The 13,244-nt window shown below is 38.9% G+C and overlaps 1 protein-coding gene across 1 annotated transcript in view; it reads left to right on the top strand.

Moving 5' to 3' along the window:
• The window catches only part of LOC107656071 (neuroligin-1-like), a 312,616-nt gene that overhangs the window by 175,141 nt on the left and 124,231 nt on the right, over nt 1–13,244 (top strand). The window contains exons 6-7 of the mRNA XM_016443749.1: nt 2,640–2,699; nt 8,063–8,215. Coding sequence (XP_016299235.1) covers nt 2,640–2,699; nt 8,063–8,215 — 213 coding nt within the window. The remainder of the gene's footprint in view (nt 1–2,639; nt 2,700–8,062; nt 8,216–13,244) is intronic.

Genomic DNA, 13,244 nt, shown 5'->3' with positions numbered 1-13,244 from the left:
AGAGTGCAAACCAGTGAAGTAAACAACAGTGCAGATATAATGATTTGTAGTGCAAAAAGAGCTTATTTAGACTGATTAAAGTGACTGTGTGTGTGTATTTGGGAGGGGGGAGTGGGAGAGTCCGTCAGAGTTCAGTGGTGCGTGGGGCAAAAGAGGGGAGGGGGGGCAAGGTCGGGAGGGAGTTCAGCTTCCTGACAGCCTGATGGATGAAGCTGTCCTTCAGTCTGCTGGTCCTGGCCTGGAGACTCCGCAGTCTCCTCCCTGATGGCAGCAGACTGAAGAAGCTGTGTGTCGGGTGGGTGGGATCACCTGCAATGCAGAGGGCTTTGCGGGTGAGACGGGTGTTGTAAATGTCCTGGAGGGAGGGGAGAGAGGCACCAACGGTCTTCTCAGCTGCTCTCACTATGCGCTGAAGTGTCTTGCGGCAGGATGCGTTGCAGGCACCATACCACACAGTGATGCAGCTCGTCAGAATGCTCTCGATGGTGCCTCTGTAGAAGGTGTACATGATGGGGGCCGGGGCTCTGGCTCTTCAGCCAGACACCACCCAGAGAGGAGCTTACAAGGCCCTCCCCCTCCCCCAGAAAATGTCAATCGAGTAAATAAAATGCATTTTATAGTTGATATTATTCTGTAGTCTTATTTTGACCGTTTTTACCCATCGGATGGAAACACTGAGTTTCCATTGTGGCATTTTGAGATCCAGAGAAAGTCAGTCTTCGCAAACATGTTTTGTACTGATGGCAAGATTAACTCTAAGCCAGGCCTCGCTCAGGCCTGATCTCTGCCTTTGCCTGTCTGCTTGCTCCATTCAACCCTGGCCCTCATGTCAGCTGGAGTCTGGGCGGCGCTCAAATTCTCCACCCTGTTTAATGAAGACTGCTCTCAAAGCAATTATCTACTGATAAAAATCGTTCTGTGTAATAAGCCACAGAACTATGAGGCTGCAAGACAGGGATATTGAGGTCATTTTCATTATAGTTGATGTTATTGTGCGAGCTTATTTGTGGTAGTTGTGTTGTCGGATAAGGATTTTGTCAATTCTTGGTCTGTACTTGCTATTTATTAAATAATTTTTTATTTGCAGGGCTGCTTATGGTGATTAAAACACTTAAAATGATTTCTATTTCATGCTGCTGGGTCAACATCAGTGAAAGTATTATTATTATTAATTAAAAAAAAATGTTGTCTTTTTTTTTTTTTTTTACTGAATTTGGCCCAATATTTGGTTTAAATGCAAATCAATTTTCAAGCTATTTGCAATAGATTTCTGTGATGACAATGAATGTACTTTTAATCTAATCAAATGTTTTACATTTCCCCCCCACTTTCTCCATTCATTTTTGTGTACGCAAGGCATTGGTTGACCTGATTAATTGCACTGAATATTTTTATCTGTTTTGTTTAGCCTGTTTTTATATGCAAATGCACAATGTTTATTTCTTTTTCAGAGAAAATCTGAGTGGAACAGCCTTAAATATTAACAGTGTTTTTATTCAAAACAGCAGCTGTCATTTTCAATCCATTTTTGGAGTTACAAAGGTCTTGGCCCAGACCAGAAAACAGAGCTTCACCAAAATAAAATGGACGCAATGCAGCGCACGGCCCTCTCCATTCCCCTCTGTGGTCCATTAGAATGTGTGGGTCATGAGTTTTGGCCCCAGCTGTCTGATTAAATGGACAGATTGACTTTTGGCTGAGAGAGCAGCTTCATCCCCCAGTCTTCCTGCCCCTCTCTCTCTCTCTCACACACACACACACACACACACACACACACACACACACACTGTACACACACACTGTACACACCCCTGCATGCGCCCCGAAATCTTTGGCTTGGTGTTGGCTTATTTTAAATGAGCTTCCTGCATGCATGAGTTCATCTGTGTTTGTTGTACGTCTGCGTGTGTGAGTGTTTCCTGCATTCTTGAGTCTGATATAACTATATCACTGAAAACAATAAGCAAGAAAACAGTATTAATCTTCACCGGCCTCTGACTTGCGTTGTTATTTCTGCTGTGCCTCTCTGCATTATTTTGCAGATTAAAAAGCAAACAGTGAGCATGTAGATTCTTGTTTATACTTGCAAACATAGTCTTTTCACAACTGGATATTTCCTTTAATAATCAGTCAAATTAATAAATCAGGTATTATCTGGAAAATGGCCCACAGGTGTAAAATAACAACGCAGTGCATTGGCTGTTGAATGCGTTTGGAAGATGCTGGGCATTATTACAAAAAGCTAAACATGTTAAAACATTTTTGACTGCAAAACCTAGCATTGAATAGTTAACCCTGTGAAAAACAGCATTGGTCCCCTTGATAATCAGGCAAGAAATATTTTTGACTTGAAATGAATATCTTATTTTGTACTGTTACATGAATCAGTAAGGCAGTAAGGAGTTTCTTTTCTGTCTTACAACTTTGTTAACATCTAAACATGTTTATTTCGTTTAATTTTTAGCTTAGATCTTCCCTTCTGATTTTCTTTCTTTATTTAAATTTTTTTGGTTAAATACGCTATCGTTTTTAAAGCCAAGGATTTCAATGCGAGTTCTTTGTGTCTTTGAAGCACTTTTTGAAGGCTTGTTTGCTCTTGTATTTTCTCTCTGCTCCATCTTTTCCATTCTTGATCCTAGGTCCTCTTTCAAAGAAACAGAATGATGATTTAGCTGATAATGACGGTGCTGAGGATGAAGGTATTTTTTTTGATGGCAAACTGATATGCATGACAAGGAACCCTCCGGTTTTTTCTTCTTTGTTTTTCTTAAATTTCTTGTCCTTTTTTGAGAGTGGAGATTTTTTTTTCTTGCTCGTTTTTTGCTGGATGTGTTTTGTCGTTTTTGCTTGATGTGACCTGTCTCCCGTCATTCCAGATACACATAATTGTTAATAACCCTTGATAGGATTTTGCTTGAATATTTTTATTATAATTTCCTTTTAATTTTATATGTTGCATCACACCTAAACAAACCGAAAACAAGCAAACAAACAAACTAATGTTCCTAATATTAATTCTTAACACTTTTTTTGCATGATTTTTCAACCCTTCTGCCTTTTTCAAATATATATATATTCTGAGGTAATCTCCTTGTTTAAAAAAAATTAATAAAAAATCCCAGATTGATAATTTTCCAAAATTCAATCAGAAGCCCCCTACAAAAATTTCCTACGCAACATTGTATGTTCCTGGAATCCAAAATGCCACGTCTGCATTTCCATCAGACTGTGTATCAATAGTCATTACTGTCTAGCAGTTGAGACGACTTTTAATTGCCTGATGTTTAGTGGTTGTGCAAAAATCTATAGAGATGCACAACAAATTAACACCGATTAAATGCCTGGGCTGTAGACTGTAAAAGAGGTACAAAATCTAATGATAATAATCCCTGAGTGACTGTATGTGATAAAAGCATTTCTTTTCGTGTTCATGTCAGAACAGAAGCCCAGTGAAGACTGTCTCCTGTATAATCAAATGAAATAAGAACCTATCAGAGGAGGCTAAAACCAGGAAAGAGCCTGCTCGCTTTGATCTGCACATCAAAAGATTACAGCAACACAAATATACAGTGAGAATCCCGCAGAGTATCTCACATGAGCTCTCTTGAAAACCGACAGAGTAATCCTCTTAAGCAGGCCCGACGATATACAGTACTGGGAAAACTCTCATCGCCAACATCAGCCGCAAACTTCAGCATCTTCAGAGTCCTGGTCTGAATTACCTTCAGGACACTCGCAGCTGCCCATCAAGTGTATGTCGTACATCAAGCTACGATGGCTACAAAGTCCTTACGAAACCAGGAGCTTCCCTATGACTGCAACATGCTTTCTCAGATCTACTGTGGATCTTTTAAGACGTCTTCAGTGATCGCCTGATCCAACTTCTTGTTTTCAAGGATTTGCCTAAACAACCCCAACTTTCAGCCCGAGCCATCCTTGGTTCATGTACATCAGAGTTGGGAAGCTATTTTGAAAACGTATCTTGCTAGTTACTCAATGTACTGTAGTAAGAAAGTAACAGAAACTACTTTACTTCTTTGAATGAACGAATAAACAAAGTCACAGCATTGAGCTTGAACAGATAATTGAACAGATTTTCTCTAAATAAAACTAAAACTATATATTAAATAGTTGAAAAATTAAATTAAATGAAAAAAATCTAGTCATGAACCACATTCAACTAAATATTTTGCTATACAATTTAAATCAACAAATTGCGTTTGAATGCTACGATATGAAAATGTATAAAACAATGCATGTTAACTTAGTTCGCTCTGCTGTAAAGCTTCACGCACAACACAATGTATTTAGCATTTGGCTGCACTACATCGTTTGTTTTTGTTATGTTCGCTAGCTTGCTTACTAAAATACTTATTGCGCTAGCTTGTTTTTTTCAGAAACCTACACTGTTCTGAAAAAGACTACCAATGTTAACATGAAATGTAGCTGTGGATTTGCTAGTAAGTAAAATGTTTGTGGCGTCGCTAGTTTTAACAATTTACTTATGTTACGCTGTACTTACGTTAACGTAATTCAAACATCTACTGTACTAAAAGCACTTTAAAGCTGCAGTCCGTAACTTTTTTTGGTTAAAAATTATCCGAAATCAATATTTGAACAAGTACATAACCAGCCAGTGTTCAAAACGATCACCTTACTTTAGCCCAATTCACAACGGTTAGCTTATAATAATGTTTTCTAATTTGAGTGGTATGTGTAGGTTTTCGCGGGAAATTCGAGCATGCTGCTGCGTCATTACATGACGTCTGTAAACATAAAGAAGTTGTCCCGGCTACTAGGCTGTCGCATGTGAGGATCCTGCAGGTGGTGGATCGTTTATAGCCTTTTCTCACAGCAGCCAGAATAATTAAATGTATCAGTAGCGAGATTTATGGTAATGCTTTTTTCCTCAGTTGGTCAGAACAAACGTGGCAAACTTGTTACTTACTTGTACAGATGGAAATATACAGTGAAAATTCTTATTTGGGTCATATTCCAAGACGTAGGCTAGAATCTGTGATTGCGAAGTACAGTAAATATCCACACCGGTGCGGTGACTGACTGCCACACATACTCTTCAGAACATTAGATTCATCCACGCTGGAGCCTCGCCGACTCGCAACCCACGCAAGCCAGATAATTCCGCACACAGCTGCAATTCCAGGTTTTCAAACAGAGATGGCGACAAAGAGGCAAAACTTACGGACTGCAGCTTTAAACAGAAACTTAAACACTGTGTGTCAAAATACTCCAAGGTCACTGTAAACCAACAAAGTCTGCTTGTCATGAGCTCTTATTTTGTCGAAAATCAGGTGACTTCCGAATCAGACAGTAGTTTAACATGCGAAATCCTTACTTTTGACATACCTAGAAATAGCTTGACCTAAATTACCACAGTTTTCATCAAGTTTCACTTAAAAGTGCTTCAGTACCACTTTTTAATCCAACGTATGAGTGAATTCATGTAGCCGAACGAGCTAAACATTTAGGTAAACATGTTTATTCAAATTCCTGAGGCCTATCTGCATGCAGTTTTTGCTAAGTGGAAAAGGGCCGCCGTTTGGCTCTTAGACAGCTGCAGCTGATAGGACTGAGAGGAGACACAGAGCGCACATTAATTATGTAGACATAACACTACCTTATTACTGCACACTGCTTATACCAGCTGCCGTGGCATCGGCGACAGTTTTCGCCAAACAGCTCCTCTGATTTTATTTCATAGATCCAGTAATTGGCTTGATCACATCAGTGGCCCACTCACAGATATTAATATCTATTCTAATTAGTTTACATTTTTGTTTTCGATATAAAAGCTGCATACGGGCCATATCCCTGGATCATCAATCATATATAACAACTTCAAATGCCAAGGGATTCTCCAGATATGACTATTTGCTGGAGATTTACTAAAGCAAACTATCACCAAAATCAATAGCCACTTTTGACACGTTCATTAATCTGGCGCTTTAGTATGAAGGGTACAATGTTTATTGAATTTTTCAAGTAATCTGTGGCAGTAGGCCCAAGAGACAATGTAAGTATGTGGTCTTAGATTGTGCCAGATCGAAATTCCAAAGAATTGGGTTACGCAAAAGAAAAAAATCTCCAAATTCTTATAACTCTTTTTTGTCTGCGAAACACATAATTTGATCATTTGAAGAAGGTTTTAACTATTTTTGTCCATTCAGTGGAAGTGGAAAACAACATTGGATCCCACTGACTTAAATTTTATGGACAAAAAAAAGATATGTTTTCAAAAACCCTTTGAATGAGCACGGTGCACATATGGGTCTCTACTGACCTTACCATTTTCGAAACACAGCTTAGCATTTGTAAGTCAGGGCATAGTCGGTCGCATTTCATCAGTGACAGAAAAAACTCCAGTCATGTTATCATTTAGGAGTGACGTTTTGGAGAAGGTACACTGGACATATCGTTGACATATGACATTTAAAAAAGGCTTAGAAGAATACAAACAGACTGGTGTGCGCATGCACATGTGAACTCTGGCCTGCAGATGGGGAGTATTTCTGTCAGTCTGAAAAGATGACAGGGATCAATGCAGTATTCATGCCTCGGAGGAATCACTTCCTGTCATTTCCTCCTCCTGGACTCTGATAGACTCACTGGGCTAGTTTACATTCTTCTGAGGCTCATTCAGTTCATTCATCAAAATGAATGTAAGATATTAAAACCTAATTAATGCTTAATTTAAAAAAGCCACGGAATTATATATGAATCTTAAGATCTTTTTTGTATGATCAGAGCTTAATAAAGCACTTTTTCATACAAAGCCACAACATTGCTGGAAAAAGAAAATACGGGAAGGGAAGTGATGAGACAAGATGAGACGAGAAATGAGAAGAGACATTAGATGGCCTGATAAAGAAGAATCATTGAGTACAAATCTATATTTACCAAGAGGAAAACAAAAGAGATGGAATGGGACGGGACTCGGTGAGACAAGACGAGACATTATGTTGACTGATGAAGAAGAATTACTGTATTGTGTGCAAATCTCATTCTGGAAGAGAAGAACAGAAGAGATGGGACAGGATGAGTCCAGGTGAGAAAAAATGAGACAAGAAGGGACAATATAAGACAAGACGAGGCATTTACGTCGCCTGACAATGACAAACCCATTATGTGTGTTTTGCATAGAGCATTTTGGAATAGGAAAAGAGACGGAACGGAAAGGAATGAGATGAGATGAGAAGGCGATGAGACATTAAATCACCTGATGCAGAAGATCCATTGTATGCAAATCTCACTTGGAGCATTTTACAAGAAGAAGAGAGAAAAGAAGTTAAGTGAAATGAGAAGAGAAAACAAATGACTGATAAAAAAATAACTATTGTGTGCACACACATTTGGCAAGAGGTGGTCTTGTTTAGGGACCTTAAGAAAATTGTCTTAGAAAATTATTGCTTTTTTCATTAGTTTTTTGCTTGTTACGAGACCTCCCAGAAGCAGGTCCCTGCACGCCCAATAAAATAACTAAGATTTATGTGAAGGCTTTGCAACCATGATAAAATGGCACTCTCCCTCAAGCAAGACGAAAGTTATCATCTGCATCACATTTCTGTTTTGAAAATACCTCCCTCTCGGACAGAGATCATTTTCCCAAAGTGGATTACTTTGCCTAAGCAATGTATGGAAATTTAAAAAGTGTGCCATTTTCATTGCTAAAAGAAATATGGGATCTGAGAAGATGAGGTGAAGCGGCAGGCGGATCCCATTTGGAGAGCACAGACCCCGTACTTTAAGTTTGCCCACCTCATTTCTTAGTCATCTTTCAAAGCATTATTTTGGAAATTAAAATGCCCATTTTAATTCCCACATTTTATTACTGACAGGCCCCTTAAGAAAAAAAAGTTGATCACCAGGAACATGACATTCGTATTGCCTAGGAAATTAATGAGCTAATTTCTAAAACCGATCTTGTCTCAAAAATAAAGCCAATGTGGCCAATTTGAGCAAAATGGGAGCCCTCAGCTCTGAATGCATTTCCAGCTGTCTACAGTAATTTACCATTTAATCGTTTCTACCCTCCTTTTTCCAGACATTCGTGAAAGCGGGAGCCCCAAACCTGTGATGGTTTTCATTCATGGAGGATCGTACATGGAAGGAACAGCAAATATGTTCGATGGAAGCATCTTGGCCAGTTACGGCAACGTCATCGTCATAACCGTGAACTATCGGCTTGGTGTGCTCGGTAAGCAATTCCATTTTTGCTGAACTTTACCCATCATGCATCAGAGTTCCTGGTCATACGCTATCCTCCGAATGGCTTGTTTTAGCTTTGTTTTTCTTGACTGAGGTACTATTTTCCTCCAGTGAACGATGATTTAGTTGCCTGTGAACAACCTCAAGCTCATAAGCATAAAACGGGTGAAGTGGCAATGGTTCTCTACAGCAGCGTGCGTGCATGAAAACTTATTATAGAAAAGTTTGCTGTAGTTGTACATGATTTAAGGTGATAGTAAATACTGGAACTATCAAAGCTTTATGACCTTCCGGTTTCAATCGCAGAACAACAACCTCTAGCTGTGTGTGTTTCTCTGAATCTTTCCCCATCGCTATTCCTCTTCTCCTGTCAATTGTAATTTTTCAATTGGGTATTTTTATTTAATGTTTGAGATTGCCTCAAGCAAATGGTGTTGGATTAATAAGCTTTGGATAGTTTCTACAAGATACGATGTTTGCCAGATTCCAGTTGTCTATTTATGGAGCATCTGTTATCAGAGGAAAGTTAAGTGTTATTTTTGTTATGTGCAAGTGCAGTTAGCACAGAAATAGTCATTTCGATAAAATATCTATTGCAACAGCTGCTTTTCTCAGATTGTGTCATCAGATTTGTCTGCTCTTATACAAATGTATCATTGTGTTCATTATACATCAGTCCGTGTTTTCATTTGATACAACTTCCAATGATGAAAACACTCATAAATGCCCTCTATTGTTTCACCATGCTGGAGAAACAGAGAAATGCTTCTATTCTCAAGAGTGGATGTACAGTGACTAAAATAATGGACCTGATGAAGCCACCAAAACCTTTTTGAGGAACAAATATTTCTGATCTTTTCTGTGTGTGTGTGTGTATATATATATATATATATGTGTGTGTGTGTTATATATCAATCATTGATGCTGTTGAGGGTCATTTTTAATTTTCAGTGTGATCAATTTATTGACCAACATAGTGAATGTTTCATTTGGAATAAGTTGGTTGTTGACCAATTATTGGGGCAAATTGTCACTCTTAAGCTGTGATTTGTCATGCAGGGTAAATTTGATCTTCAAAATGAATAGCATGGATGAATTATTGCAATGAATGTCTGCCAAAGTGATGACTTGTCAATTAAATAAGAGCTATAGGTCACTTCAACTCATGCACTGGTCAATTTGTGAGGTGTTTGTTCAAAAAGTCTCGTTATAGATATATTAGCAGGGTTTTTATGATCAATTTAATGAAGTTGTTGACATCTGTACAGTATAAGTCACCATTTTGACCAGTGTTAGGATGCTGGAAGATGCTAATATGCTGGTTGCATGAGGCATCTGTTATTGTGTGTCGTTAGCCTGCGCTTCATAAAAATTCAAGAATGAATGCATGAATTTTGAAATTAGCCTCAGTTATTTGCATCAGAGTCATCACAGTACATCTCTCCGTTGGTAAATGAGGCCCAATGTGATCTTTCTCCACTAATGATTCAGCTCGCAGCCATCTTCCATCAGTCACCCTTAGCTTTTTATAACAAATCCACTGCTGATGATTGGCTATTTTTTTCTAGCTAAGGCACACAGATCCATTAGGGGGTTTAAGCATGTGCCCGCATGCCACAACCCTTAATTTATTGTTGCTATGTTTTTCTCATGGTTGTCTGGGGTTCGGCTAAGCTCCGGAGCAGCTTCTGGGAAAGGTGCTGTAATGGTGAGAGAGCCTAATGGATTATAGCACTGCACACAGTCTGAGTGTCATTATCAGAACTGTTGTAGATTTATGGAGAGAGACGCTCTCGTCATGCCCCCCTGAATAAAACTGCTCTCCGACAGCTAATCAACTGGCATAAGGGCCCGTTTTACCGAGCGCCACCATCGTATTTTTTTTTTGCCGGTGTCCCAATTCTCTTCAGCAACTGTCCTTTAAATCCAGCCAATAGCAAAAAGTGTTAAACCTAAAATAGCACCACACCCATATAGTGTTGTCACGGTACCAAAATTTCAGTATTCGGTACCAATACTAGTGAAAATTCACAGTTCTCGATACCAAATTCGGTACCAAAGCAAAACCATGCTAATTAAAAAATTGGACTATACTTTCATTTAATCCAAACTGTGTACATATTTAATTTTAAAGGGCTTTTGAAAACCTAGAGTTATTCAGCCAAGAATAACAACTAAGTTAGCAAAAAAAAAAAAAAAAAAGTATTTTCTGACTGATATGACACAATCAAGGTTAACCATTTAAAAGCCTGTGGTGTGTAAAAATAGTAAATATCATCATGTCCTCCTGTTTTTTTTTACGCTAATAAAAGTTATAGGAGCATTAAATAGTTAATAAAGAAACGTTATTCTAATGCTCATTATATTAGCGTTAGCCGCGTTTATGCTAACGATTAACTACTCTAATAAAAGCGTTCATTTCAATCCGACATTCAAATTAAAATATTGAATAATATTCATAACAGAAGCTTGTACTCTATTTGTGGCGGCATATATATGCAAATGCATTCTCTGCCAGCAGGAGGCGCTTGTAAATCGGGAGATAGAGGTTTCCCCAGTAACGGCTGTAATCAAATAAGCGTTTTGTTTATGTTCGTTCATGTTTATTCAAAGAAGTCAACGCCTTTTGGAAAATCTATTTGTGGCGGTCAGTTTTGATATGGTGGCGGGCCGCCACAAATAAATCAATGTATGGAAAACACCAATATTAAAAATTAAAATGAAACTTACCTGCTTAAACACTTTCATTTGATCTGGGTCTACCTTTCGGATAGCGCATCAAGAACCGGGTTGACTGGGTACTCGGCACCACGGGTACTTAAAAAAAACCTGGTACCGTAACGTTTTAATTTTTTTAGTACCGACTTGGTACCGAAGTACCGGGTCTTTTGACAACACTACACCCATACGGAATAAATAACTAAAGAGTTAAAGTGTGTGGTTACACTAACGAAATTTTGATGAGATTTTGAGGGCAAACGAAAGGTAGATTGTCCATTTATCAGTTGTTTGTCCATCCATATATGCTCACAGCTCACAAACTTATGGTAACCATATGTCCAAAATAACTGGGTTTTAGCTTTGTTTTCCTATTGTTTTGGAAAACATTGTAGCATGTGAGAAGGTGGGATCTACAGAAAATTTTTTTTTTATGCAATTTAGAAATTGGGCATGTCTAAAGGCGGGCGTACACGGTGCGATTCTGAAGGTCGGAATGTCATGAGCTCTGGCACATGTCACGATTGAGTTTATCCGAAAATCGTACGGAGGCAGTCACACACAATACAAATTTACTACGATTTTACAAACTCTGATGTAAGCATTACGTTTCGCGCCATTCATAAAAATATGGATTCTGAGGACGAAATAGTTTTCTTTGTGGCAGGCGGCTTGTGACGTCCAAAAAAAAAAAACGAAGTCAAAGGACATGGCAAAGAGAATGGCTGAAAAGCAGAGAAAAGCATGGACTTTCTGTTCTTCATAAAGAACTCGAGGGAGTAGGCCATTTCTGAATTTCTGCTCGTTTTGCCGGAAATACAACAGGCATATTCATTCATAAAGCTGAACGGCAAATTTGGCACATTCGGAATAACAAATAAAAAATAGAACTGTATAATTAAACTAAAATTATTATAGACCAGGGTTCCTCAAATCTTGCCCTGGAGGGCCAATGCGTTGCAGAGTTTAGCTCCAACCCTGATCAAACTCACCTACCTGTGATTTTCTAATGATCCTGAAGACATTGATTAGCATGCTCAGGTGTGTTTGATTAGGGTTAGAGCTAAACTCTGCAGGAAAGTGGATCTCATGGGCCAGATTTGAGGATCCCTGTTATAGACTGTATGGTTTTTGTCATCTTCTGATTGGTCAACTTCAGATGGCTCGCCAAATCGTCTCGTTCAACCGCACATACGCCACGAATTTAAATCGACAGCATCCGATTTTTTTTTACACGTTTGAAAATTATCGGGAGGACGGGAGGTGCTCGTAACGTCTCGGATCGGCCTGTAATTCTTCTCACACGGTACGAGCCGCGACCACGCGAGGATCTGCGATTTTCTCCCGAGAGAAAAAAATCGCCTGCGAGCTCGTACAACAGCAAAAATCGCACCGTGTACGCCTGCCTTAAGTAACCTCCAAACCAAGCAGCTTTCTATTGGTGAGCACAGCAAATTTGCATGACCAACTTACCTGTTTAGCTTTTTCACAAACCGAATTCCTATTGACATTACTGGATTTACATGTGAAATTTCACAGAGCAAAGGTAAATGTGACCTTTAATAAATTTAACGAGCAAAAAAAAAAAGATCTAGCAAATGGAAACATGGTTTCTCACAACCCTGCTAAAAGCCTAAGCTGGTTTAAGATGGTTTTGGTTGATGTAATATAGTCCTGTCCTGGCCAGGCTGGTGTTTGTAGCTGGTTTTGTTGAACGGCTCTCTGGTCTCCTACTGCACAAAACAAGAAGCTTATGCAAATTACCCTTACTTTTTCATTAGAAAAAAAAAAAAACATGAAGACAAAGCATATTAATATCACATCCTGTCTGATGCTTTTTAATTCCTTTTTTAAAGAGCATTGCTCTCTGCTCGCAAATGACGCACTGAATTACAGTAGAACTGTTAACTAGATCTAAATGGGTTGTGATTTGAGTCATCAGCGCTTGTTAGTCAGTGTGTGAGTGGTTGGCTGGAAGCTGCGCTGGTGTAAAAAAGATGCAGTCGGCGGCAGAGGTGTGTGCACTCACGTGCCGGTTAGTTCAGTTGTTTACTTCTTTGTCAAGACTTTACCGCATTGCTCACTCTGTAATAATTGGTTTCCTATTTTGCTTTAATCATTCCATGTGGCCCAGTGTTGAGGATTATTATTTTTCATGCTTATTAATTTTCTTCTCCCTTGAAACAAACACCCCTGATGTTTCTGTTTCATTAGTCTTTTGCTTTCTCTGACCTCCACCTCTCTTGCTTTCTCTCCACGTTTTTGCCTTCAGCGCTGTGTCCTTTATCATCTACTCTCTC

This window comes from Sinocyclocheilus anshuiensis, unplaced genomic scaffold (genome assembly GCF_001515605.1).
Source record: "Sinocyclocheilus anshuiensis isolate Anshui unplaced genomic scaffold, SAMN03320099.WGS_v1.1 scaffold51, whole genome shotgun sequence".
In the NCBI taxonomy this organism is placed as follows: Eukaryota; Metazoa; Chordata; class Actinopteri; order Cypriniformes; family Cyprinidae; genus Sinocyclocheilus; species Sinocyclocheilus anshuiensis.
The sequence above is the reverse complement of the archived record's forward strand: the minus strand, read 5'-3'. Positions and strand labels throughout refer to the sequence as shown.